Here is a 24,285-nt window from a genome sequence, read left to right on the forward strand (position 1 = left end):
TTGATACTTGACACTTAATGAAACTACTCTACAAATTTACAATGAATTATATTTATTATACAAAAAAAACCTCCCCGGGCCAAACCAATCAACATTTTCCCTCATTCCAATTTTCGTCTTCTTAAGTCTGACTATTCCCTGGGGAAGGATTTAATTTTGAAAAGTGGATACTACGGTCTCACATTACGCGTCCGTTTGACTGCCCAGGAAAACCATGGGCCACTAATTCTAAGCAAACAATCGTACACCGAGCGCAACGAGGATCGTGGCCGAAGAAAGCACCAAAGTTGCGGCACCATCACACGCCCCATCCATGCAGGCAGCGAACGCAATCGTGTGGGCCACAAAGTGCTGCTCATAACCGCCGGACAGCATAAATGCCCACGGTCCAGAAGCGTACACGGTAGCGTCCTCGCCTCCATCGGCACCCTCGGCCATTGGTACCATGGCGGGGCAGGTTCGTTCCAGCGGGTTCGGGACACCCTGTAGCACCTGCATCGGATCAAGCCGCCCAGTACCGGGGCGATAGTACGCCGCGTGAGCCGGTCCAGTAGCATAGTTAAGGCCGAGATATGGCAACGTATCCTCGGCACTGGTACCGGCCGGTGTTGCCATCGGATCGGACGAACGGGCCGGATAGCCGGGCAGGGTAAGCGTACTGCCGACGTCATTCATCGAGATAAGAAGCGTATTTGTTTCGCTCGCCATCATGTTGGCCATGTTGAACGCGTTGGCATAGTGTCGAACCTGATCGAACGCTTTGCGTGGCTTGTTTTGGCCATGTGCCCGACGGATGTTACCGTCCTCCACGAACAGCAGGAACCCTTCGGTGTGTTCCGGTTTCTGCAGCATCTCGAGCGAGTAATGCACCATGCGCACGAGGGCTGGGGTGTCACTGTCGCTGGCAATGTCGGAACTGAAGGGAAGGTGGTCGTAATCGAACAGCCCGAGAAGGTAGTCAATCTTTGATGTGTCCAGGCTGGCCAGCTCACCCTGTGGATAAATAAAACATAAAACATAAATTATAATGTCGAAGTTGTTACAAGTAGCACAAGCCAATATTAAGAACTCTTTGTTGTGCCTATAAAATTCTACTTTTCCAAACATTCTCTTAATACTTCATACAAGCCACAATGTTCGCAAATTAGAGATCCAACAATGAAGCGGTACAATAGAACCCTCTTTTTAATGTCCTTCGCAACCAATTTTTGTAACAAGCAGCAACTTTATGTCACTTCCGCCGATAACAAAATACGACACAAAGCGAACAATTTGAAGCGCACTATGCCGCCACATATGCCTCACAATCATCCCTCAACGCCCCAGCACCGCATCCTTCACTCAAAGATAAAACCCTATTGCGTACGATATGGCCTCACTGCTGCTGCTGCTGTTAAATGGGATTACAAATCAAATCAAATAACCGAATGCCGAATGGGGGAACTGAACTGAATGTTCCACTCAAGCGAGGGTGTTTTCTGCGTGTGGTAAAAGTACGACAGCAAGTGGAAAAGAATCACGCTGACAGCGGCAGTACAACAGTGCGCCAGTCTGGTGATGTCCTTATGGTGCGTTTAAGGAAGGGATGGTTTTAGATAGGGATGGCAATGGATTGAAAGGGAAGCAGTAATAGAAGTAAGGAGCCAGACTGATGAGGGGAGAAATTTAATAAATATTTAAAATGCTGATTAAGATTCAGACCCATCGAACGGGGACGCTTTCGTGCTATCGACGGTGCTGCTGTTTTGTGCTAATTTCACGTAATGAGATGCCACGGACGGAGTCACAAGTCAGCTATAGCTACGTTTGAAATTGAGTGCTACAGTGGGTGCGATTCTGAGCAGAATGAGCTCTAACTTTTAGAGAATAAACAAGGAATATCAGCTAACTTTAAGGCGACGATGTGTTTCCTGCGTTTCGTGCAACGGTGGTGAGGTAATCTCACACTAGTGAGCTATGCACAGAGGTCTAGCGATTGTGAGATGAATTAAATGAGAGGAATGAAAGTGACTCACCTTAGTGGTCTAGCGCTTTGTAATTAATTTATTGTCTATTATTTTTATAAAAATGGAAGAAACGATACTTCGTATAAATAATTCTCTAGAATAGTTGAATAAGTAGTCAGCAGTACTGATTGCTATGCTCCGGTAGACTACCTTTGTACCTGCTTCTACTGTGGAATGAAACAAATTTACACACTGTACTATCTAGAACCAAGGATTTCCTTCCTGAAGGTTTCCGAGCACTTTACTCACTCTACCGAGGCTGAGCTGCTTTTATGTTCGTTCAAAAATATGATGTCTAATATTGCATATCCTTCTGAATACTTATTTTGAAAGGCACTAGCTGAACTTACCGCTAGCACCGGAGTAAGTTCAGGACTTAGAGCAAAAGACCAAATAGTAGGATAGCGCAGGTATAAATATTCACCCAAGCCTTTCATATTTTTAAGTGACTTGACCTTTTGGCAGAAGTCTTCTAAATTATTCTGTTGTATCAATTGTGGCTCCTGTTCATGGAGGATGGAGGATACAAGAAAATCTTTAAGGGCTAGAACATCCAGTGCCATTTCAACGTCATCACTGGCTCGCCAGAGCCTGGTGTGTCTGATTCACAATTCCACGATAGAGAGAGATTTTCTAAGAAGATTTTGTCTATTTTGGATAGAGTTCATGTCTAATTCCAAGGTCTAAGTTTCTTTAGTTTCTTAAGCAACTTAAACTTGCCTTTCATGTCTACTTGTTCATGTGTATCAAATGTGACAGGATCATCGACTTGGTGGGACATGTTGGCTATATGAACTACTTCAATCTTGAGTGTCGAAGTACTTCAGTCTTGACATCAATCACGTATTATGAACTACTTCAATCAAACGAAAGTACATGAGACTACTCAGTTTATAGCCAATTGTTCAAGGTAAAGCTTTTGCATGTTGAAACAAAACTTACACAAACGTATCCGTATTTTTACTGATATTCGTACTGATTTATAAACGAATGGAGTAAAATGTAACCATCGCTGCATCATTACTTAAGTGCACGGTAAAAATCGTTAGAGCTCTTACAAATCGGAAGTTTTAACGCAGATGACGTATAATTCGATTAAAAATCAAACCCTCTCGTTTCACTCCATCATACGAACATTGGCACGAGCACTGCTCTAGATTGATTTTAAATTATTCAGCAAAAAGTTTGCTTAACCCAAAAGCACTGACGCAGCAAGCAAGGTGTGGTACAAGGACTCTTTCCCTCCTCCTATTGCTTCGGTACCGGCAATCAACTAGCAGCTAATCGATGCAGAAACAATTCGTGCCGAGGACAACCATCGGTCGGATTAGAGCGCTCGAGTAGCCCCACTCTTAGCGTCGTGTAAACATTGGTCTTTAATTGGATTTCTCCGGTCTAATCTCGATCATCCACCTAAAACCCCGTAAAAGGTCTCGAACCAGCGAGCTGTTACCGCAGCGGGAAACGGATGCTACATTCCGTGTGCAATATCGTGGCGTAAAAGTTCCAAAAGAGATTAAAGAAAACAGCGTTACCGCACAGTGTCTCTCGGCGCGGTGTGTTACAGCTCTTTCCAAACTTCCCACCACGCAAGTACAATAACCAAACAGCAAAATAAAAACCCCATCAGGGCAAGAGAAGTGCCTTGGTATGGGCCAGATGAATTTTATGTCTCAATAAAGGTTTGCGGCTCATTCCTGGGTGCCGGGCTCCAGGTATTGCCGAACTGCCGAAGGACTCGGCAAGCTTTTTATAACGTTAATTAATGACAATGATCAAATTTAATGAATTTCTCCATCCCTGCCGGCGTGCCGCGTATGTTTGGTGGCGGCAGAATTGAAAGAATGCAAAAAAATACAATCGATTCGAAGCAACAAGAGCGGTGGAGACTGTTCAAGGTGAGGTCAATTAAAGAGAATTCCGGACAGTCCCATCCATTTTGTGGCTGGTGGTGACGATTGTTGCAATAAGAAAGGGTTTCCAATAATAAAATGTTGTTTATGATGAAAAAAAAAACAATTAACACTTTTAATGGTAAAAGGTAATCAGTGACAGTATTAGAACAACAAATTGTAAAATAATTAAATAATTTAATAAAATTACAACATTTACGTAAACTGAAGAAAAAGGAACGATTAAACGTTTTGTTTTCTACTTCCATTTTGCATAATGATAATCTCTCTTTCATATAGTCTTTTTTGTTTTTAAAATCATCTTCATTATTTCACTTCTGTTTTACTTACTTTTCCTTTCTCACTTTATTTACTTTCATTTGTCCATCAATTTATAATTTGTCTGATTGTTTTATCCGATGTCTGCATTCATTTACCGCTCTAAACCAGTTTCTAGGCTTTTCTATTTCAGTTCTTAATTTATTGTATGTATATGGCGCAATTAATACTTGCAGACTTGATTTTTTATACGTTTTCATTTTTTCTTTAAATTTATACAGCGCATATGAACATAAAAATATAAACCCATCCGTGGATACACCGAAACACTTTGCATAAAATCCTGCCGACTTTAAGTTTATGAATATGATCCTTCTTCTCTTCTCTGGCTTCTTTCCATTCTGGAGGGCAGATTGGAATTGAGCCGCACTTTTGTTAAGGCAAACGTGCCACAAACGATGTACGGTTTGGGTATCATAAAACCAGAATCATCTTTCAGTCGTAAACTCGAAACTCCGTATTAAATCTACCGCCCGAAAAAAGAAAAAAAAACAAACCCCTAAAGACGAGTGGGTGAGGTAACGAGGTGGTAAGGCATCTAAAAAACTGATAACCATCTCACACCCGCGTCCGGACACTGAATGATTGACAATAAACCGATCGAGTGTCGCAAATATTAGAATGCAACAGCGCTCCCACAGTCACCGACCCTGAAACATCCAACGGAAGAACGTACGAAACGAACGAACGAACGAATCGAAATAATAATAATGAATAAAGTGGAGAAGCATCGCTGTTTTAAGCGGGCCGCGTTTGTTGAACACGTCCGCCACGGTGTCGCCTTCGTTCGTTCGCCGGCAGAACGTGACGATAAACTTCAAACGCAGTCCACCTTCAAACGGAGCGCGCGTGCAGCGCAACCAAACGGGCGCGGCCAAACGAAAGCAACCGCGCTCGTGGTTCGCTGTTCTGGTACGCCCGTTCGTTCGTCGGGTTGTTCACACGGTGGGGTCACTGCGTGCGATGATGCACTTGCGGTGCAGTTCGATTGCGAATCGAAACTCGTTCGATCGGTGCAGTGGAAACGTGTGCCCAACTTCTTTAGCGTTGGATTGGAAATTGCCCGGGACAGTCGTTTAGATAAAGAATTTGGACAAAATTATGCGATAAAATTAATATGTTCAAGTAAGTATTTATATGTTTTTTTTTAATTCGAAAAGTTTAAAAAGTTCAGTGTTTTGTATAACTCTTGTGTTAGAAGAAATATTTAATTTCAAATAAATAAAGATTTTTTATAACATCCTGGTGTTTGCCAGCCAGAGGCTATATCATGTTTTTAAAAACCCAACTTATTATTATAAAAATCCAAACCCTACCTAAAAACTCAATATTTTATTAAAACCCATGACAGGATTTTGTTCCTAAACAAAAAGCCCTTAACAAACCCTTTAAGATTTAATAAACTATTGTTTATTTTTTGGAGGTATCGGAAGAAAATCTGATGTTCCAGAAGGGAGTGGAATAGCCAGCCAATATACATTCATCAAAATTGGAAAATATATTTTGACCACTGCAACCGAAAACACATCTCCAAATCGAAATTTAAACGCTCCAAAGGAAGTGGTCCCCGATTTCCCGATTGCCTCCATACGCAGGATCTCTTTAAACCTTTCCATCGTTTGCATTCTCGTTTGTCAAAAACAAAACCACCCCTCTGGTGCCTCTAGTGCCTGCCCATTCCCTCCCCAAAATTCACAAATATCTTTGAATTAAATTGACCAGTGCATCCACACCTCAAACCCGACCAGCGGCCAGCAGGTTTGTGTACGAGCGTTTGGGGCATTTTTTTGTGCTGTTCCGATTTTATGCACGCCAGTGGCGGCAATTGACATGCCGAATGATTTATATCAGCCATTTTACACCGTTCGAACAGAACGAACATGTATACACACACACACACACTCGCGTGGTACGATAAATCAAATCAAACCTGTGTCCCGAGCCAGGTATCCCCTTTTGCACGCGAGAATGCTTCTGATCGATGCTTGGAATATGTTCGAGGTTTTATATTTTACTCATGCTTCTTTCGTTGCTATTCTGCGTGTTTGTTCGTTTAGAGGCGCCGGTTATCTGAACGAATAGATTGAATGATAAATAAAGATAACAATTCAGTTTACTGAATAGTTATTGGTTTGCGAAGCGAGGAAATGCTCGGCGCTCAAAAGAACGACAGGAGAGGTTCTTTCTTTAAGGTTCAACAATTAGATTGAAAATCAATTGTTGTTATTATATATTGTGATTATTTAAAAAACTATCTTATTATGTTTTAACTATCAACACAATTAATTAGATTGTTAAACTTTTATATAAAATTACAATTATAACAAATTAGTAAAACACCGAATGAAAACTCAATTAAAGCAGATTAAAAGCAATAATAAAAATAATAAACAATCATCCCAATTCAGATTCGACCGTTGTCTAAATTTTAACGAAAGAAATTAATCTTAACTAAAAACTATAACAAAATGTCACCCCACCAAATAGAAATTTCTTAATAAAACACCAACATTTCGTATGCGAATGCCATTCATCAATCTTGCTCCACAACGTCGTACTTCAGATCGTTTGCAAACGAACATAAATTACCGTAACCGTCTTCGCAATCATTACTCCCTAGCCAGCAGTTTGAAGCTCGCAAAACAGTTGAATTTGAAAAAAAAAAACCAAAAGCCAAAATTCTGCACTCCTCCGTGCCGGATGGTCCCATAAATCATGGAGGATTTTATCGGAAATCGGTTCTCCCGTTTGCGATGTTCAAAAAAAAAAAACGGTACGGATTATGTCTTTATTAAGGGAAGCTACTCGAAACGGTGCGGCTTAAAACCGGAGCCAGTGCGAAAGACGCAAGAACAAGCAAACATGTTTGAAATGATAAATTAAAACTTGCGGCACAATAATCCCGCACAAATCGCTCCACGTTCCACGGTGGTGAGAAGAAAAACCAGGGAAATTGTAATCGTTAATAATGTTTTATTACGTGAAGTTCGTGCTTTGAAGAAGAGTTTTGAAGCACTACAGCAGCTAGAAAATGACAACTTGTACGTGATTTTGATACTATTCTTAAAATACAATGTGCATTTCCAGTGAAACATTTTATGGAAACAACATTTATGTGGAACTCCCCCCCCAGCGCTCCATGTTCTCCCAAAGCAACAACATAAATCCCACCCTTACGTCAGTTATGGAGCCGTTTCGATACAGTGAAAGCGGTCTCGAGTCGTAGTCATAAAAGTTTTTCACTAGCTGTATCGGCGCCCCTGTTTTTGTCCCCTCGGGACCAATTGGTAAGGTCATAAGCGAATGAAAAATGTGACGGAGCTGCAGTTAATGGATTTTCCAGCTAGCAGCACGCAAACGACCACCACGTGGACGAGAAAAAGCACTTCTCAACATAAAGAATACGGCACTATTCCAATCGTAGTAGCGTTTGCGTTCACCGCACGTTTATCTTTAAGCAAGCCCAAGCTGAATATAGGCAAAGGTGTACTTACCACGGTTGTGATGTACGTAGCGTTTACTGCTGCCTGCTTCGATTGTTTCCATTCCGTGATGAGGTTTTTGCCATCGGTTCGCAATCCTCGTGCACCGGAAGTATCCGTCTCGGTGGTGGGAATAAACTGTTTGCGTCCTCCACCGAGGATGACCTGAAGTATGTGACACAAAGCGCGATTGAAGTACGCTAGTTGAAATAATCTAAAACATGTTTCTTGCGGTCATACCTTGAACTGCTTGCCAAGGTCACCGTGGATGAGTTGATGGGCAATGTCCGGAACGGTGTCAACGTTACATCCAGCCGCTTTAACGTCAGCATCGTTTTCCCAATTGCTATCCGGACTGTTCGCGTACAGGGCTGCGCTCGAACCGGACGTAACACGGGATGTTGTCGCAAAACCTGTCGGAGAATGCAATGATGAGTTGTTTTGTAGAATATTCTTCCTTTCTTCAAGAAACTTCTCTGATCTATTAATAAATTTAGCAATAAACTTTCAAACAGTTTCTACTGTACGTTTTGAGTAATTTACCGAAGAATTTATTGTATCATTAATGTGTTTTTTTAAATATATGCAACTAAATCGGAAATGTAGAAACTGTGTGCAAGTATAGGAAGAATACTACACTTTTAAGTCTAAAGCACTAGAGCATTATACGCAAATTTTCATATGTAATTTGCATAGAAAACGAAAGGTTTTAAGCTTCGAAAATGTTGATCAAGAGAAGTTGATTTATAACCACTAAACCTGTATTGACTGTCCAATGGACTGAAGAACAACATATAAGTTTAACTTCAAAATCAAACCTCAACCAACAGCTATAACAGAGAGTTCTTAAACTGTTTATTAACTATCCAATTACTTTAGAATTTATATCAAAACTAAACTGTTGGCGAAGAACCCTAGAATTCCTCTACATTTGAAATACACCACAGAATATTATAACTTCATTTTGAAATTCTTGTAAACGTCAAAGAGACTTACACAACTCTTTGATATTGAATAGACAGATTCCGCAAAGCTAACTGGGCGACAATTAATCGTTCCCTTTAACGAGTGCGAGTTCACGATTTATAACTAATTAATCGATAATATAATAAATCTAAAATTATCTAGAATCACATTGGAGTAAGCCAACTTCTGAAAGGTCCTAAACAACTATGTGTTGTTACAATAATTCTCGAGTAACTGGGCAGAGTTAAACTAAATTATACCCTTATCGTTCGTACCATAATCCCACAAGTGAGTTGTCTGAACAAAAGGACTGCCTCTTCTAAAACATGCAAAAAAAAAAGGAATTTCCCATACCGGGAATCGAACCCGGGCCTTCCGGGTGAGAGCCGGATATCCTAACCACTAGACAATATGGGACTTGTTAATACTCAGTAAACATTAAAAGACTGAAACGAACACAAGTTTGCGATACGCTTCGTTTCATCTCATTCATTTCTTCTGTCTTATAGAGTTTTCTGGTGGTCTAGTGGTTGGACTCTCTCTATAAATAGTTAATCGAACTGCGCATGCTTCTTAAAGGCAAGATTATTATTAGAAAACTGCGCCTATATACACCATAGAATCGCAACAAATTTTAACACACCGATAACAAACAATTGAACCAAAGTGTTACAATTGAAAGGCGTATAAATCAACACAATCTTCCCTGTCGGAAAATTCACAAACCAATGAAATCCCCCAGCTGAAAGTGAAAAAAAATTATCGTGCAAAAACAGAAATAAAACCACTTACCAACCGCTTTGCCCGCCTCGAGGGCCCATTTAGCGATGGAGGCAAGTTTTTTCGCCGGATCCATCGTACACTCGCCCCGATGGACGGTCGGGTCCATGGCCACGGTGCCAAAGTTGGATTTCACACCCGTCAGAAAGGCCGTCCCAGCGCAGGCACTGTCCGGTACACGACTGTCCACGCAGTAAGTCTGTTCCGTGTTGGGGGGAAAAAAAGAGAAACGACACGCAATGGATTAGAAGCCTCGAGCTAGATAAATAATCCTTCCCTTCTGCTAGAGCTGAACGAAAAACAAATCCATCCTTCCCCATTAGCTTGGCAAAAGCCCATCAACACCGGTCCACCTGGCCTTGCCCGATCCGAACCGAACGACTAAGTGGTCAATTTATTACCCCATCCTACGGTTTCGCGTCAGGAATTGGTTGGGAAATTTTGCTGGAAAAACTCCCAAGCGCACCCGTTGGCCCGATCACACACACACAACCGTATAAATGGGGAGGATGACGCTACAAATCATGGTCTGGTGCCTCACGATACTTTTCCACCTTTTTTCCACACGCGTCCCAGGACCATGTGTTTCCAATCAATAACCGGAAAAATAGAATGGAACCGAGAACCGGGGAACGGAATCCCATTCCAGCGTGTCATCGTTCAATTGCTTCGTTCTCTCTCACTCTCTCTCTCTCTACCGTTGCTTTCCCACCGTGGCGGAACCTTTTCGATCGGAAAACATTTTCCCCAATCGATTTACCAACGCAGATACCGGTTCCGTATGGTGGTTCTGGGAAGACAGTTCTTATGCAATTTTCCCACCCCGTCCATACACTTGGGGATGTTTTTTTTATTTGTATTATTTGTTTGCGATCTTTCTGCCTTTTCTATCCTTTTGTATATTTTTCTTTTTTTTTCCAAGAGCAGACCAAAAGTGGTAATCATGTTGTGCATTTTCCGGTTCAATTGGAAAGCATGAATGGAACGTTTTCCAACAGCACATGAGTAAAAGTTTTTCTTCGGGGCAGGCAAAAGGTCCCGGTGAGATGTGGTCGAGTGAGAGCATGGCCCCTTGGTGTAAAACTCCTCTTGGACAAAAAGGACACAAGTTTAGAGTTTAAGCTCTTTTGGAGTGGGTTCAAGCTGTTTTTTGGGGCGGATGAGTCTTAAGGTAGTACACGTTTAATCATTTCAAATTATAAAATACTATGTCAAAAGGCAGGGAAATCTTGCAGTTCGCAAGTGGAATTTAACAATTTTCAGTGGAGTATTTTTATTAATGATAATTTTTTAGGTTCATAAACTTTATGGTTTTGTTAAAATGAATAAATTGTAAGTGTAGTAAGCTCTTTAGCAACAATTAATGTGTCTGTTAAAGATTATTTATTTAAAAGGATTAAAGGATTTTGTTCAACAAGTGCGGCCTAGCCGTATTATTATAAAAAGGCAAAATTTATTACAAAATTATTTTTCTGATCATTTGGACTACAACTCTTCCCGAGCTTCCTTCCGTTCTCGTGCGCGTTCTTAATTTTAATGTCAATAATTTGGCATTTAGTTTAAATTAATCATTCAAAAAGTTCCAAGTGTCTTACTCATGGGGTAAGGTTAGTACCATAATACAAGAGTATATTTTTAAGAAGAATTTAGTTAAATTGATGAACTACAGAAACATATTCTTCAATAGACTGACTTTAGCCGAGCTACTGTGACTTCAAAATCTCAAGACTTCAAGAAGATCTGAGACATACTGGGAGGGTTGGTAGTTTAAGCGTTTATCTCAAATAAGCCCATCTTCTGCAATGATTCCTTCACCATGAAGGGTGATGTCAAGGCAGTTCAAGATATCGCAGACTCACATAGGTGACAATTTGAGGAAGATACTTCAAGACCCTTATCGCAAGTCCTGAATAAAGAACATAGATCTTCTTTGTCGAGGACATAAAGTACACGCTAATTGTTTTAGGGTGAAATGAGTTCCATCACCCATCAAGACCTTCATGTTGCGCTTATTTAAAAAAAAAACATCTCTTTACCATCTCCTTCAGTCGTTGCTTCCGGCTGATGGCCTGATGTTCAGAAGCAGATTGTGTCTAAAAGTACATAACAAAGTACACCTGGTCCAGGTATTTAAAGAGCTTCATAAACAACAGTTTCCAAAGCTCCAAAAGCGTTTTGAACGATTCTCCAAACTGATTGCACTACATTTCATTATATGGTTCTAAGCTCTGGTACTAAATTAATCGGTGCTTCAAATCCATATAGAAGAAACAATCACATTCCAATATCATTTCCACTGCAATCCGGTTGGTTAATGCCGTTTCCCCGAAAAACTACCATCATATCGATAAAAACGAATAGTGCAATCGAAGCAAACCAGAATTTGTAAACCGTTTTCCATGGTTGCTACGATTGCCGTGCAGTTTTACCCTCCTGCAATCTAGTTTCCAGCGTTCATAATGATGATGTTGCTCACGATCCATTCCCCATTACCGACACGGAACACATCGAAGTGGTTTGTTTGCCAGTGTCGATTTACCCGCAATATATCCGATGTGCACGAATCGGTACGATGCAATGCTGCATACCCCACTCCGATCCCAGCCCAACCCAACTTACCCGTGCATTTCCGCTCCACTTCAAACGCTCGAAGGCAAACGTTTCGTTGTCACCCCCGTTGTAGAACCGTGCAGCAGTTACGGTTGGCTGGGACATTCCCGCACCGACAAACACCATGATGTTTTTGGCAACGTTCTACACAATCCCCGGGTGGCAAGCGAAACAAATCGATAGACGCGTGTGATGCACCGTTTATATGGAAACAAAAGAGAATTATACAACAATATTAGTTAACATTAACCTAACACGGAAGAATGATTTAAATAAAAATATAGAAGCGGAAAGAAATGTATTTTCTATAAAATATTGAACATAACTCATAATGTCTGGGGTTCCAATTAAAGAAAACAAATGCCAAACACTCAACATAAAACATAAGAAGACTCGTGTACCAACAGTGCCGCATATCGCTTTGGTCATATAAACTTCTAATTGCTGCAAAATGGCGGAACGAATTGGTAAGCAAGATCAGTTTGCACTACATAACCGAAACGATATGCTGTACTGGTGTGTACAAAGTATAAATAATAAATAATTTAATAAGAATTTTAAAGTTTCAGGATGGCTGAAAAATAATGAAATGGTTTTAATGTGATATAAAAAGATGCAAACAAAAGTAAAGTTAGAATAGACAAATGAATATGAAAATAAAATTAAAAAGATAAAATCACCAATAAAACTAAATAAACAAAACATAAAAACACAAATATTAAACGTTCTAAACCAGCTATACGAGAATATCTGTCAAACAGTTAAAACTGTTCCAAATGTCTGTCCGACTATAGACGTCACACTGGTTAACTCATTAAGCAATCGACTTAAATGGAATTTAAACACAGACAGCTCAAGTCACATAATTGACCCATGTTATGTCTGCCTATTAATAACAATAATTTAAACCAAACATTGCAACGAGCTTACTGATAGCGACCAGTAAATGCAACTCAACTGCTTTACGACCCATTCTACACACCCGCCGGAATGCATCCACTTGATTCGCACGATAAGAATCTAAATTGCCGGTGAAATATAAGTCAGTGTGAAATGCTTCTGAATCATCTGTTATCGAAATTGGATCGATGGTTTGCAAACAGGATCAACGCCAATTACCACAACGATCAGATTGTGTGGCTTCGGTTCGACCTGCTGATATGAACCATTCATAATCAGTTCGGAGTTGAAGGAAGGTTTTTACTCTATTGTTGCCATCACTATCTTAGCATCGTGATAATGCCTATACCGGATAGCTGCCTTGCGCCATACAATGTATATCACCTTATCAGACAATGAGGGAAAATTTATTCATTCAAGCTGAGTATTCATGCATTAATCACTTTCACTTGTTCAAAAATGTAATAAACAAACACTATACTATTTATACAACACATAGTCACTCTCACCGACATAAAGCTACTAAACGAAACAACCCAAACGATAATTACAATCTTCTGCATCGTGTAGTCCTTCTTCTCGAACAGCAGCTCGTGTGCCATATGCTTCCAGTAGTGTGCATCGTGCTCCTCGTGCCCTCCGACCTGCATCCACTCGGATCCGGACATAAGGATCAGCACCAGGCTGAGAAGAGCCTCCCATACGCCCCAACGGTACATAGTCGCACTTCGGGTGCGCTTCACTTCTTCACGTCACTACCGAATCCACACCAGAGTCGATCAGATGCTGGCCGAACCGTCGCGATATGACTGACTGCTGCCGCATGCAACATTGGTTCGTTTTATAGGCATCTGATAAGGTTGTTCGAATCGGTAGATAGACCGCAATCTTACCACTCCGCACTCGCTGCTAACTGTCGTGCAGAAGTGACTACCTTCTTAGAGTTGCAGATGCACAAACCACGAGCATCTTGGTCTCATGGGTTTTAAAAGTAAGATTATTATAAGGACGCTTTCAACAGTTTTGCTAATGTTTTTGATAATGATTTGTTCGATGTATGTTGATATTTGTATCATTTCATAAATTTAATTTCTAAAACATATTTGAAGTATTAGATTTTGTAGTTCTACAGCACGTTTTGAAGGTCTTTTAAATTTGTTTCAAATGTTCGTACCGCAATTTTATCGCTTTTTTAAATTTCCTTTCACAATACTCCATGCGCGCAAATCAGGCTGCACTTTCGAGTGTTGCGTTACACGCACCGAAACCGGCCAGCATGTCGCATGTCGCATAGGTGTGCCGTGTGCAAATCTTTGCGCCCGTACCCAACAAAAAATCGCCACAGTTCGAACCATTGTCCCCCGGCGACTGGGTGTGCGAACGCGCGCACTTCGATCACTCGAACAGCACCTTCGGTCGCTAACGCTGGCCGATGGCCGGCCAGTAGGCATGCGTGAATTGCTTTGTTACATAGGCACCCCCTTATCGTAAGCCGACCGCATTGCCCGGGGCGGTAAAGTGAGACACGGAATGGTGCAAACGGAATGGGGTTAAGATGATACGGTAGATAAGGTAGAGCGGATCAATTAAGACGATTGACGACTGACCAAATCATACCGATTGTTGATGATGGACATTGTACACCAAAACCACCCAAATGTACGAAAATGAGAAAATGGAGAGAGTGTGGAGAGTGTAATTAATCCGTAGCGATGGGAACAACGCACGTTTCTTGTTGAAATATTCGGCAGAAAACAGCAAGGACTTCAAGCGTAGAAGAAAAATTGTACATCGAGTAGTCACCGCTAGAGGGCGCCACATAGTACACGTGATTGTTGTGTGATATAATTAGCCAATGTATTTGTTGGTTCCATTTCTGTATTTTGAACATTTTTACAACCTAAAAACTACTTAACAGAAAATAAAGTATTATTTCTTAATGGTGTTTATCACAAGACCGACAAAAAAGATAAAATCGGTAAAGGACGTCCGAACAACAGTCTTAATTGTTATTTCGATTAAATAGATTCTGGTGTATATCCTACTGTATTTAATATCGAGCTGTATTTAAATTCCAACCAGAAAAGGTCCGCCTTTCTCCAGGTTGACATAAGATTATAATTTATTTTATTCCTTTACTGACAATCTTTTGACGTCTTCTGTATTGTAGGAATTTATAGAGCCCATGATATTTACGATTCCTCTGCACAATGCACAATGCAGTTTTCGATTCTTGTATAACGAGTTTCGTCTGGTTTCTATTTCCCTCGCCGATTCTATGTCGGTAATTCATCGTGGTACCTTAATCTAAGGATTAGTTAAGGATACTTACTTGAGAAATATGATTTAGTTCCAAAGGTTTTCAAACTATTTCTACGTTCCTTGGTTCATTTAGGTATTCTTCATTTTGTTCCGTACTGAGGTCCAATAGTGTCATTGATTCGAGACGATCTTACCATCGCAGCATCTTTAGATGAGCGCCTCTAAAGATTTGGCGGGTGTTATGTTTTAATAAAAGCGTCCAATGAAATAATCTTCACAGTTTCAGACCTAATTGGAAGCAGACTTCTCAAAGTCAGAAAAGATTATTCGGAATAGGTGAATGACTCATTCAGAAGCTGTATGGGGAAGATGATGTCTTCAAAAGTTCCCACGCTTTCGCTGAGTGATCGTCTTTAATAGTTCCCAAACCCTTAGTTAATCGCTTGAACACATCAGTAACTCTTAGAATTACCTGAAAGAATGCTCCAACAACTCTTAACAACATTGATTGTACGGTGAAATTAAAAAAATATGGTGACAAAGCTCACTAGCAAACAGTTCTAGATTAGCTGCAGTGTTAAATACAGCACCTTTTCAATCCCATCCATTCAATTCCAACCATTTAAAGCTGATTTGAATTGATACCCCATTCTATCATCCAACATATCTCCACCAGATGGAACTAATTACTTCCAGTCAGAGCACTCGAGGACCCACTCCAAAGCGCCCCAAAATCCCTTTCCCAAGCACGACAACGCCCAAAGTATCCTCGCATTGGAACTCTCTCTCTTTATCCCTTTTCATCACACTGGAAAAAAACTTTTCTAACTTACCATCCTTGAGGGAACAGAAACCGAGAAGAAAAGGTACCAAAACACAACCGAACGGGACGGAACGGAAAACCTTTTCGGGGGGGCCGTTTGCATCAGCGGAAAGGAAGGAATTGGGACGCGATACAATTGAATCGAGCAAGAAGAAGCACATCATTTTCCCAGTGTGCCGTTCGACCGGCGAAGTGAAAAAAGAAGCACGGTTACCTTCTAGCTTTCGGTGCCTCACACAACAGCCTCATCATCATCACCATCATCATCGTTGGGCGTCATCGTTGGCCACCGCAACCCGGGGCCGGGGGATTCGCTTCGGAAGCACTTTCTATAGTGACGCCACGGCGTCCCACGCTCCGTTCCGTTGCAATCGACCGTAAGATAGCATCTTGCTTGCTTCCCTCCACAGAGCGCGCCAACGCCGTCGAACCGCGGGCGGTAGGCCTTTGCTTTACACGCTCTGCGTTCGGTTCGCCGGTTCGGCCGTTTCGGGTTTCGTTTTGTTGCTCGCTTTATTGCGCAAGTCATGCTCGCACTGTTCCGTCGGCTGGGGGCTTCATCGTCGCGTTCAGTTCCGCTGCTCGACCTGGTTTTTCTTTCCCCGGGCCCATCCCATCCCACACCCGACCGTCGCGTCACCGTCTTTCACCTTGTGGCGCTGTGTGATTGTGTCGCGGCGTCTTGTGTGTTGCCCGTGCCGGTTCGCGCGCGCTCCCAATGACGCCCGATGATGCCGATGATGATAATGATGATGAAGAAATCCGGTGCCCCGTTCGGTGGCATCGAAAACCGAAAACCACAACCTACGAAGCCACGATGTCGCGTTTCGGGTGCACGTGAAACGGAAACGTGTCAATAAAAAAAAGCACAACGAAAATCGTAAAAAAACGGAAGAGAGCTAAAACATTACAACGCTAAGGAAGTCGATGAACTTTTACGGAACGCACTTTTTTCACCGAGGGGTTTTTAGAGTTAGCTCCATAGAAGTGTATAAGCTTTTTTATCCTTTTTAGCGCATTATTAAAATCACAACAGCACCAACTAGTTAGAGAATAAATCTGTAATCTTGCTTACAGTATGTAATTTAAAGATCGTAAAGTTCCATACTCAACGAGAAATCGCATTCAGCAATACAAGTGGCGCCACCTAGTGGTCGGGGATGGAAGCGTACATTGCTTGCAAGTCGCGTGCAACCGTCTAATGTAATAAAATGAAGAGAAAATTATCGGAAATAATGATTTAAGTGAGAAATTATTCAAATAAACCAATCTTCTTTTTTCTAACCAAGAAAGATCAGACACATATTTGCATATTACAAACCTTAATAAGCCTGCATGACAAATTGCCATTAGATGGAGCAAAAACGCATTTAGAGCACATTTTTGAGGATTATAAAAATGATTATATCAAAATTACTACTACAGCTGATTTACAATATTTTTACTTATATCACAGGTAAAACATAGCTTTTGGTTTAAATTATAAAACAATTATAAATTATCAATTTGTTATAAATTTATTATACATAAAATTTGGTTTTTCCTGCTACTCAACGTTATTAAAAGTTTGTACTAAAAAAAAACTCTATAAATATATTTATGTTTTTGTTAATTTATAACAAAATAGACTTTTTTGTAATTACACCAAAGCCTAGCACTAGCGTAAAAAAATAAGCGTGTGATTGTTAACAGGAACAGGTAATGAAAATAATTTCAACGAACGAGTAATACAGCTGAGGCCGTTCTTGACCAAATTTAAGTAGTTCCATTAAATTTATTATCCATCATATTCACAAAAGGATAAACAATTATGTGCTTATTCGTAAGGCACATCTTTGTCCATTTTGAGAAGTCCATTGTGCGATACAATGATCATCGAACAGAGCATGATTTTTGAGTTTCTTTAAGTTTGAATTGAACTTGCCAAACAGCTTTTAGGACACACTCTATATATAACATTTACTTAAACTTCTCCGACCAAATATCTTTGGCAAAACGAGCTCGGGAAGCTGTTTGAAGCATCCCAAACCATCACAACCGGCTGAGGTTGACTTCTGACAGCCGTCCGGAAATATTCAACTTCTGGTGAATCTTTTCTTTAAGCAGTGATTGCATTTTGAGACATTGTGCACTTCATATTTGAGATTATTTTTTAAAACTTTCTGCATTGTTTCGGACGATTTTTACAGTTTTCGATTGTAGTTGTCGTTTTGAAAACTAACAAGGGTTATTGCATATGTAGATGGTTAAAGATGAGTTAAAAACATTCACAAAACAGATACAGATCAAACAGAACATAACCTTAAAGTTTACACTTTTAAGTTTGATCTCCATTTTATACATCGTTTCAGCGCAATTATGCTTCTGATGTATAAACGAACTATCAACAGGTTATCAATAATTATTTGTGAAACTTAAAAAAAATGCTGTATATGCTAAACAAAAGAATAAAATATAAGTTTCGTTTTTAAAACCCTGCAAATAGCCGAATAAAACCATTTAAAAAAATATCTTCAGCAAAAACATAAGTAACAACCAAACACGGTAAAGAAGTAAAGAAACACGATGCTATTAAAGAGGGAAAAGGAAATTTACTTACTTAAACTTATTTACTTAAACTCTTCCAATCGCAAAGAATATCCCACGCAATCACCTCGAAACGCCCGTTCTGTTGTAAAATGATTCCGAGTTAATGCGATAATTAGCACCTCATTACACCTTCAAATATTTACATACGAAGGTTAGACGATTTTCCGTTTCGCTAATGCTCTTATTTACCCCCACACCCAAAAACCGCGTCGCTGGATGATGATAAATCTCCCAGCGAAACGCTCCACCGGTCAGCATAATTGGTTTATAACGATCGGCTTTCCGCTGGGTAAAGTCAAGCACATGGCCTACTACGGTAATCATAAACGGTGACTTCCCCGCGCGGCATAATCCCCAATCCCCCATTGTTGACTTTCAATCACCGGTGGACCGGTGGAGTTCGAGCAGTATCCGAGTATGCTTCACCCCTACACGCACGTTCTGACGTCACGGCCGAAGGATCCATCATGGTGGTGCGTTGGTCTACCAGCATTGGCCATTGGTTGACCATGGGTAAGCATCTGTGCCGGTTCCCAGCGTAAAGTGAAAGTTGACCGGACGACCAGGATAATTGTTCTGTTTACATTAGTTTGTCACGAATATTCAATTTTACGCCCCCGGAAAGGAACGCTAACTGCTGTTTGCTCCGGTGCTGGTGGTCCTGTTGGACAAACAGTTTGGTTTGACAGCTCAGCGAAGGTTGTAGTCAATATCCTTGCGCTCGCCGCAAGCAGCTCGTCCAAGTGTTACACCATCGTATCATTGTGCGTTCGCTTGTTTGCTTACACATCCGGGATAATCCCACCGAGGATTTAGATGCACTTTGCACCATGCTAAGCATGACTCCCGTGGACCGAGTGGTCCCGAGTGTTCGCAGCTCGGCTCGACCGCCATCAACACCGTCCACCGCACTGGCTGCGGAAACGCCGGCCACAAGTACACGGGCCCGAGAGTGCAGCACACACGAGGCACTGGCCGCGGTCATCTTTGTTGGGCAACTGTTTTCGCTCATGCCCATCACCGGTTACGGCCGGTCCTCCAGTGATCCGCGAACCGTCACGCTGCGTTACCGTTCCGTTCGGTTCGCATACGGCTGTGTCACCCTCTTTATCATGCTGACACTTGTCGCGATGCTGGCCGCATACACGGTCACTCAGCCCTCGTTCGGTATGCAGGAGGCCTGTAAGTAAACCGTCTTAAAGTGAGCTTGAATTCGGCTTCATCTTTTTGTCCCGACTAAAATGCTCTCTCTCCCGCTCTCCAATACAGCATCACTCGTGTACTACGCCGTCATCGTGTTCTTCATGGTCGAACTAATGCTGCTGGCACGCAACTGGTGCCACATTATGGGCCGCTGGTACGTCGACGAGCTACCGTTCCGGAGTGAACCGTATCAACCACCGGCCGGCTCCCTACCATTCCAGCACAAGGTGCGCCTCATCGCGTTCGGTGTGATGTTTTTTGCATTCCTCGAGGACACACTCAACTTCGCGTCGGCGTATCAGCTGAACGAGCTCCACATACGCTACTGTCCCCATCGGAGCGGATTTTGGAAGAACTTCTTCCACCGCGAACATCCGTACGTGTTGCGCATTATCCCGTACCATGCGGTACTCGGTTGGACGATCGAGCTGACGATGCGGATCGCCAAGTTCACCTGGCACTACGTGGACGTGTTTATCATCTGTCTCAGCCTGGGACTTCAGCGTCGGTTTGTGCAGTTTAACGAGCGGCTGGAACGGCTCGATGGGCAACCGCAAACGCAGGCCGTGTGGCGTGGACTTCGGCTTGACTTTGTGCGCCTGTCCGAGCTGGTCACCTTCGTCGATGAGCGCTTCTCGAAGCTGATCCTGTTTAGCTGCGCCAACGATATGTTCTTCATCACCGTGCAGCTGTTTAACAGTTTCGAGTAATTATTATTCTATTCTTCTTTCATTGTGAGCGCGTCATAATATCTGAAAAGAAGTTCGTTGAAAAAAGCGCGGGAAAAAACGTTTCTCAGGATGGGATTTGATCCCACGACTTGTTGTGTAACAAACCATCACCACTATCACTGCACCACAGACATACTTCCAACTGGGAATCGCTAAATGTTATTCACATTCAACGCTTTCTTACAGTCTGAAACCGACAACCGTGACCACGATTTACTTCTGGTATTCGCTCGGATTTCTCATCTGTCGCTGCTTTCTCATGCTGTTTGTCGTATCCTCGATCAGCCGGGCCTCGGAACGTCCGCTGGAAACATTGCGTCGCTTTCCCAGCTCAAACTGGAACCTGGATCTAAGGCGCCTTTGTGACGCGGTGGCCACCTCCGAGAATGCCCTCTCCGGCAAGCGGTTCTTCTTCGTCCGGAGGCCATTAATACTGGCGGTAAGCTATTCCGAGAAAATGATTTTTTTTTTACGGCGCACCTCGCTTATCAATTGACGCAATGATGCAGCGTTGCACAACAGTAAAATACCGTCGTCATTGCCATTACTTATCGGTTGATTCACCAGCAATGCTTGCCCATAGGGCAATTGAAAACACACACGCCTTTATCAGTGTGCCGGTCCTTTAGATACAGAGCAAAACAAGATACGCTTTGTGGTACTGCACTAGATTACCGTCACCCTCTCTAAAGGGCTTTGTGTTTCGATAAAGCAGCTTTAAGGCTGTCCCGTTTTAATCTGGCATGTATTTATTGGAGCCTCCATTACACTGTTACTGATTACATCTCGCTTCCCACAGATGGCCGGTACGATCATCACTTACGAGCTGGTTTTGCTTGATCAGGTGAAGAAAACTCCCGACACGACGAGAGACTGCACATTTTAAATGGATCACCTTACAGCTTCTTCGCTACGCACCTCGTCAACGTACTCCCCAAGATTACAGAAAAAATCCCACCCTGCTTGATGATCGATGATTAAATGGAAATAAAAAAAACAATTGAAGTGCATGCATGTGCGACTAGTTCGACCATTTTATCGACCGGAAAGAAAGGACCAAAGATAGAAACGCTGCTCAGTGTTCGATCAGCACCTCGTAGTTCTTGATCGGGATCTCACTGCCACCGTACGGTATGTAGAGCGTCTGGTGGCTGGGATGGACTTTGCCCGGTGTCAAACTGCCCATGTAGTGCGCCCGGCCCACGTACAACGCCTCGCCGGTTGACGTGCGGCCACCAAACACGGCATTCGGCGGTACGCTACCGAATCCGGACGGTACCCAGGACACGTTGCCACCGACCAGCACCTCGTACGAGTGCTTGGGAATTTCCATACCATTGTGGCAGACGTACGCGATCTGCTTGGTTGGCATCACCTTGGCCGGAAGCTGATCACCATCATGGAATGCACGGCCAACGTAAATTGGGGAGCTGTCCGAATCGTGTCCCGCCAGGATTGCGTTCGGTGGCATCGGTGCATGTGCCGAGCAGTGTTGCCAGTTCGCTACAAAACAAAGCCACTCGATCAGTACGGGAACTCACAAGGGAGAAGGGTTTGATGTTGCCTAACACTTACAGCGCTGCTGTCCAACGAGAACTTCATACGACAGGAAGCTTTGTTCCGCACCGTTGAACGGAATGTAGAGACATCCGTGGGATCGGTGTATCTTGCCCGGTGTCAGGCTGCCCTCGTGGTGTGTACGTCCAACGTACAGCTGCTCACCGGTGGTTGTGTTACCGCCCAGAACGGCACCAGCCGGAACATGTCCATTTCCACTACCGACCCAGGAGAATCCGGTACCCGTGAGGACCTGAAGCGGAAGTTTTTATTAAGGTTAATTGATGATCCCTTCCTCTTCCCTCTCCCCCCCAAACCGGCCCATTGCGCAACGTACCTCAAAGTGTGTCTTGAATAGTTCCATACCATTGTGCGAAACGTAGGCCGCCTGTTTCGTTGGGATCACCTTGGCCGGCAGCAGGTCACCCTCATGGTAAGCCCGGCCGACATAGATCGGCGACCCGTCCTGGTCATTTCCGGCGTGCACCGCTACCGGTGGAATGCCCTGGTGTGCGGTCCACGGAATCCAGTTAAATCCTGCAATTTAATCCGAACCGGTAAAGATAACAGTGAAGAACGCCCTTTCACACCGTTCCCGGTCTCTACGCGCGTGGAGGGATGATAAAATAAAACCCCCCCGTACTGGATCTCTACTTTCGATGGGGTGGCTCTATTTGTTTGTCACCCCTTTTTTTCGATTTTTTAGCCATTTGTCGGTGATAAGAAATCAATGGGGCGTTGGTATGACCGATTGCGGCACGACACCTTTAGCGCAAAAAGATAACGATACTCCAGTCCAGTTGATGTTTGTCGCACTTTGAGAGTTACGTGACCAGGTACTTGATGCACTCAGGAAAATACAATCATATTTTATTCGATTCAGTTTTTCTTCTGGCTAAGGCCTTCGAATAAAACGAGTGATAGAAAGTATCGCACATGATTTGCACCGGATTTCCCCAGAACGGTATTGCACAAACTGCTTGCAGATTGTTTGAACAGTTGATGCAGATCAAACACAGGTTCGATAGCTCAATAACACATTCAGTTGCAGTTTCAGAACGATAAAAATATGCGTAAACGGCTGCTTACCTGAGTTCATCTTGTGCTGGAGATGTTAATAAATGCTTTTAGGAAAAAAGAAATAAACTAATGAATCGTAACGGAACGGGTTGCACACCACCTATCTCGGTTGTGTTTCGCTTTTCGACTAACTGTTTGGGGCGGTCGGTTGCTGGAGAAGTAAAATAAATACACTACACACTGATAAGAACGGTCCAATGTCGTTGTGTTTCTACCACCATTACGCACGCACACGCGCTGCAGACATGCACGCACACCGATCCGCCAACGGAATGCTTTGAAAAGTTTGTAAACGATATCAAAAGTGTTGCAGTTGCCACTGATCAAACGTTGTCACCAACCTACACATAGAACGCTGTTATCAGCTTATCGTTTGGGAAATGATTCATGCATGATATAGACAGGGCGTACTACACTCTCGAGGAGGGTTTAATGATTCATCGCTAATATTGATGTGCAGATGATGTGTAACCAACCACCCGCGGGGGCAGGTGCTGTTAGTTACAAACAGGTAAGGGTATCGAGATAGTATGACTAGTTAGTAAACGCTTGTATCATCTTTTTCATACTAAGAGCGATAAATATTCTGAATGGTAAAACGAATCCTTCACACTCACTGCCAATGTTCGATTGTGATCGTTTTATGTCTTATCGGGTGATCGATAAGGGACGGAAGTTGCTGGTACTGTACTGTAGATGGAATACCTTGTGTTTGTTTGTTGATAAGGGTGTTTTTTTTTTTAACTTTTATTACTTTTTTGCCGTTTGCGTTGGGATACTGTTTTATCTTTTTTTTTTGATTACCTTTAGTGGTTTTTCAGCATGATTTAACTTTTGTGGATTTGTGTAAAGGAATTTTGGAAATTTGACCTATACTAATTTGAATCAGATCATGCGTTGGTTACTTTGCTTTAACTGTTTGATTCTATGAAATAATGTTACTCAAAGTAAAATGAGAATTTTATTTGTTTTGTTTTTATATTTTATTTAAGTTCAATACATCATGTCGTGGTTATACGGATATCTCTTTATAGATGATTAATTAATAATAATAAATGTAACTAA

At 42.3% G+C, this 24,285-nt stretch overlaps 3 protein-coding genes and 1 non-coding gene across 4 annotated transcripts; 1 reads left to right on the top strand and 3 right to left on the bottom strand.

Annotated features, from left to right (window-relative positions):
• Positions 1-228: 228 nt before the first annotated feature.
• Positions 229-13,694, bottom strand: LOC128304089 (membrane-bound alkaline phosphatase-like). Its single transcript, XM_053041222.1, has 6 exons — positions 13,527-13,694; positions 12,085-12,219; positions 9,478-9,664; positions 7,960-8,132; positions 7,732-7,884; positions 229-993 (listed from the first exon to the last, which is right to left on the bottom strand). The coding sequence occupies exons 1-6, from the start codon at positions 13,692-13,694 to the stop codon at positions 229-231; spliced, it is 1,581 nt and encodes a 526-aa protein (XP_052897182.1).
• Positions 9,031-9,102, bottom strand: Trnae-cuc (transfer RNA glutamic acid (anticodon CUC)). Its single transcript has one exon. It is a non-coding gene; the product is annotated as a tRNA-Glu (tRNA).
• A 5,794-nt stretch (positions 13,695-19,488) lies between the features above and the next one.
• Positions 19,489-21,664, top strand: LOC128302870 (gustatory receptor for sugar taste 64a-like). Its single transcript, XM_053039716.1, has 4 exons — positions 19,489-19,831; positions 19,919-20,558; positions 20,770-21,022; positions 21,383-21,664. Exons 1-4 carry the CDS (start codon positions 19,489-19,491, stop codon positions 21,467-21,469), a joined length of 1,323 nt encoding a protein of 440 aa, XP_052895676.1. The 3' UTR covers positions 21,470-21,664.
• On the bottom strand, positions 21,584-23,358 carry LOC128305517 (uncharacterized). Its single transcript, XM_053042997.1, has 4 exons — positions 23,230-23,358; positions 22,478-22,677; positions 22,159-22,393; positions 21,584-22,086 (listed from the first exon to the last, which is right to left on the bottom strand). The coding sequence occupies exons 1-4, from the start codon at positions 23,237-23,239 to the stop codon at positions 21,659-21,661; spliced, it is 873 nt and encodes a 290-aa protein (XP_052898957.1). The 5' UTR covers positions 23,240-23,358; the 3' UTR covers positions 21,584-21,658.
• Positions 23,359-24,285: the final 927 nt, after the last annotated feature.

The sequence above is a fragment of the Anopheles moucheti genome, chromosome 3 (assembly GCF_943734755.1).
Source record: "Anopheles moucheti chromosome 3, idAnoMoucSN_F20_07, whole genome shotgun sequence".
Taxonomy (NCBI): Eukaryota; Metazoa; Arthropoda; class Insecta; order Diptera; family Culicidae; genus Anopheles; species Anopheles moucheti.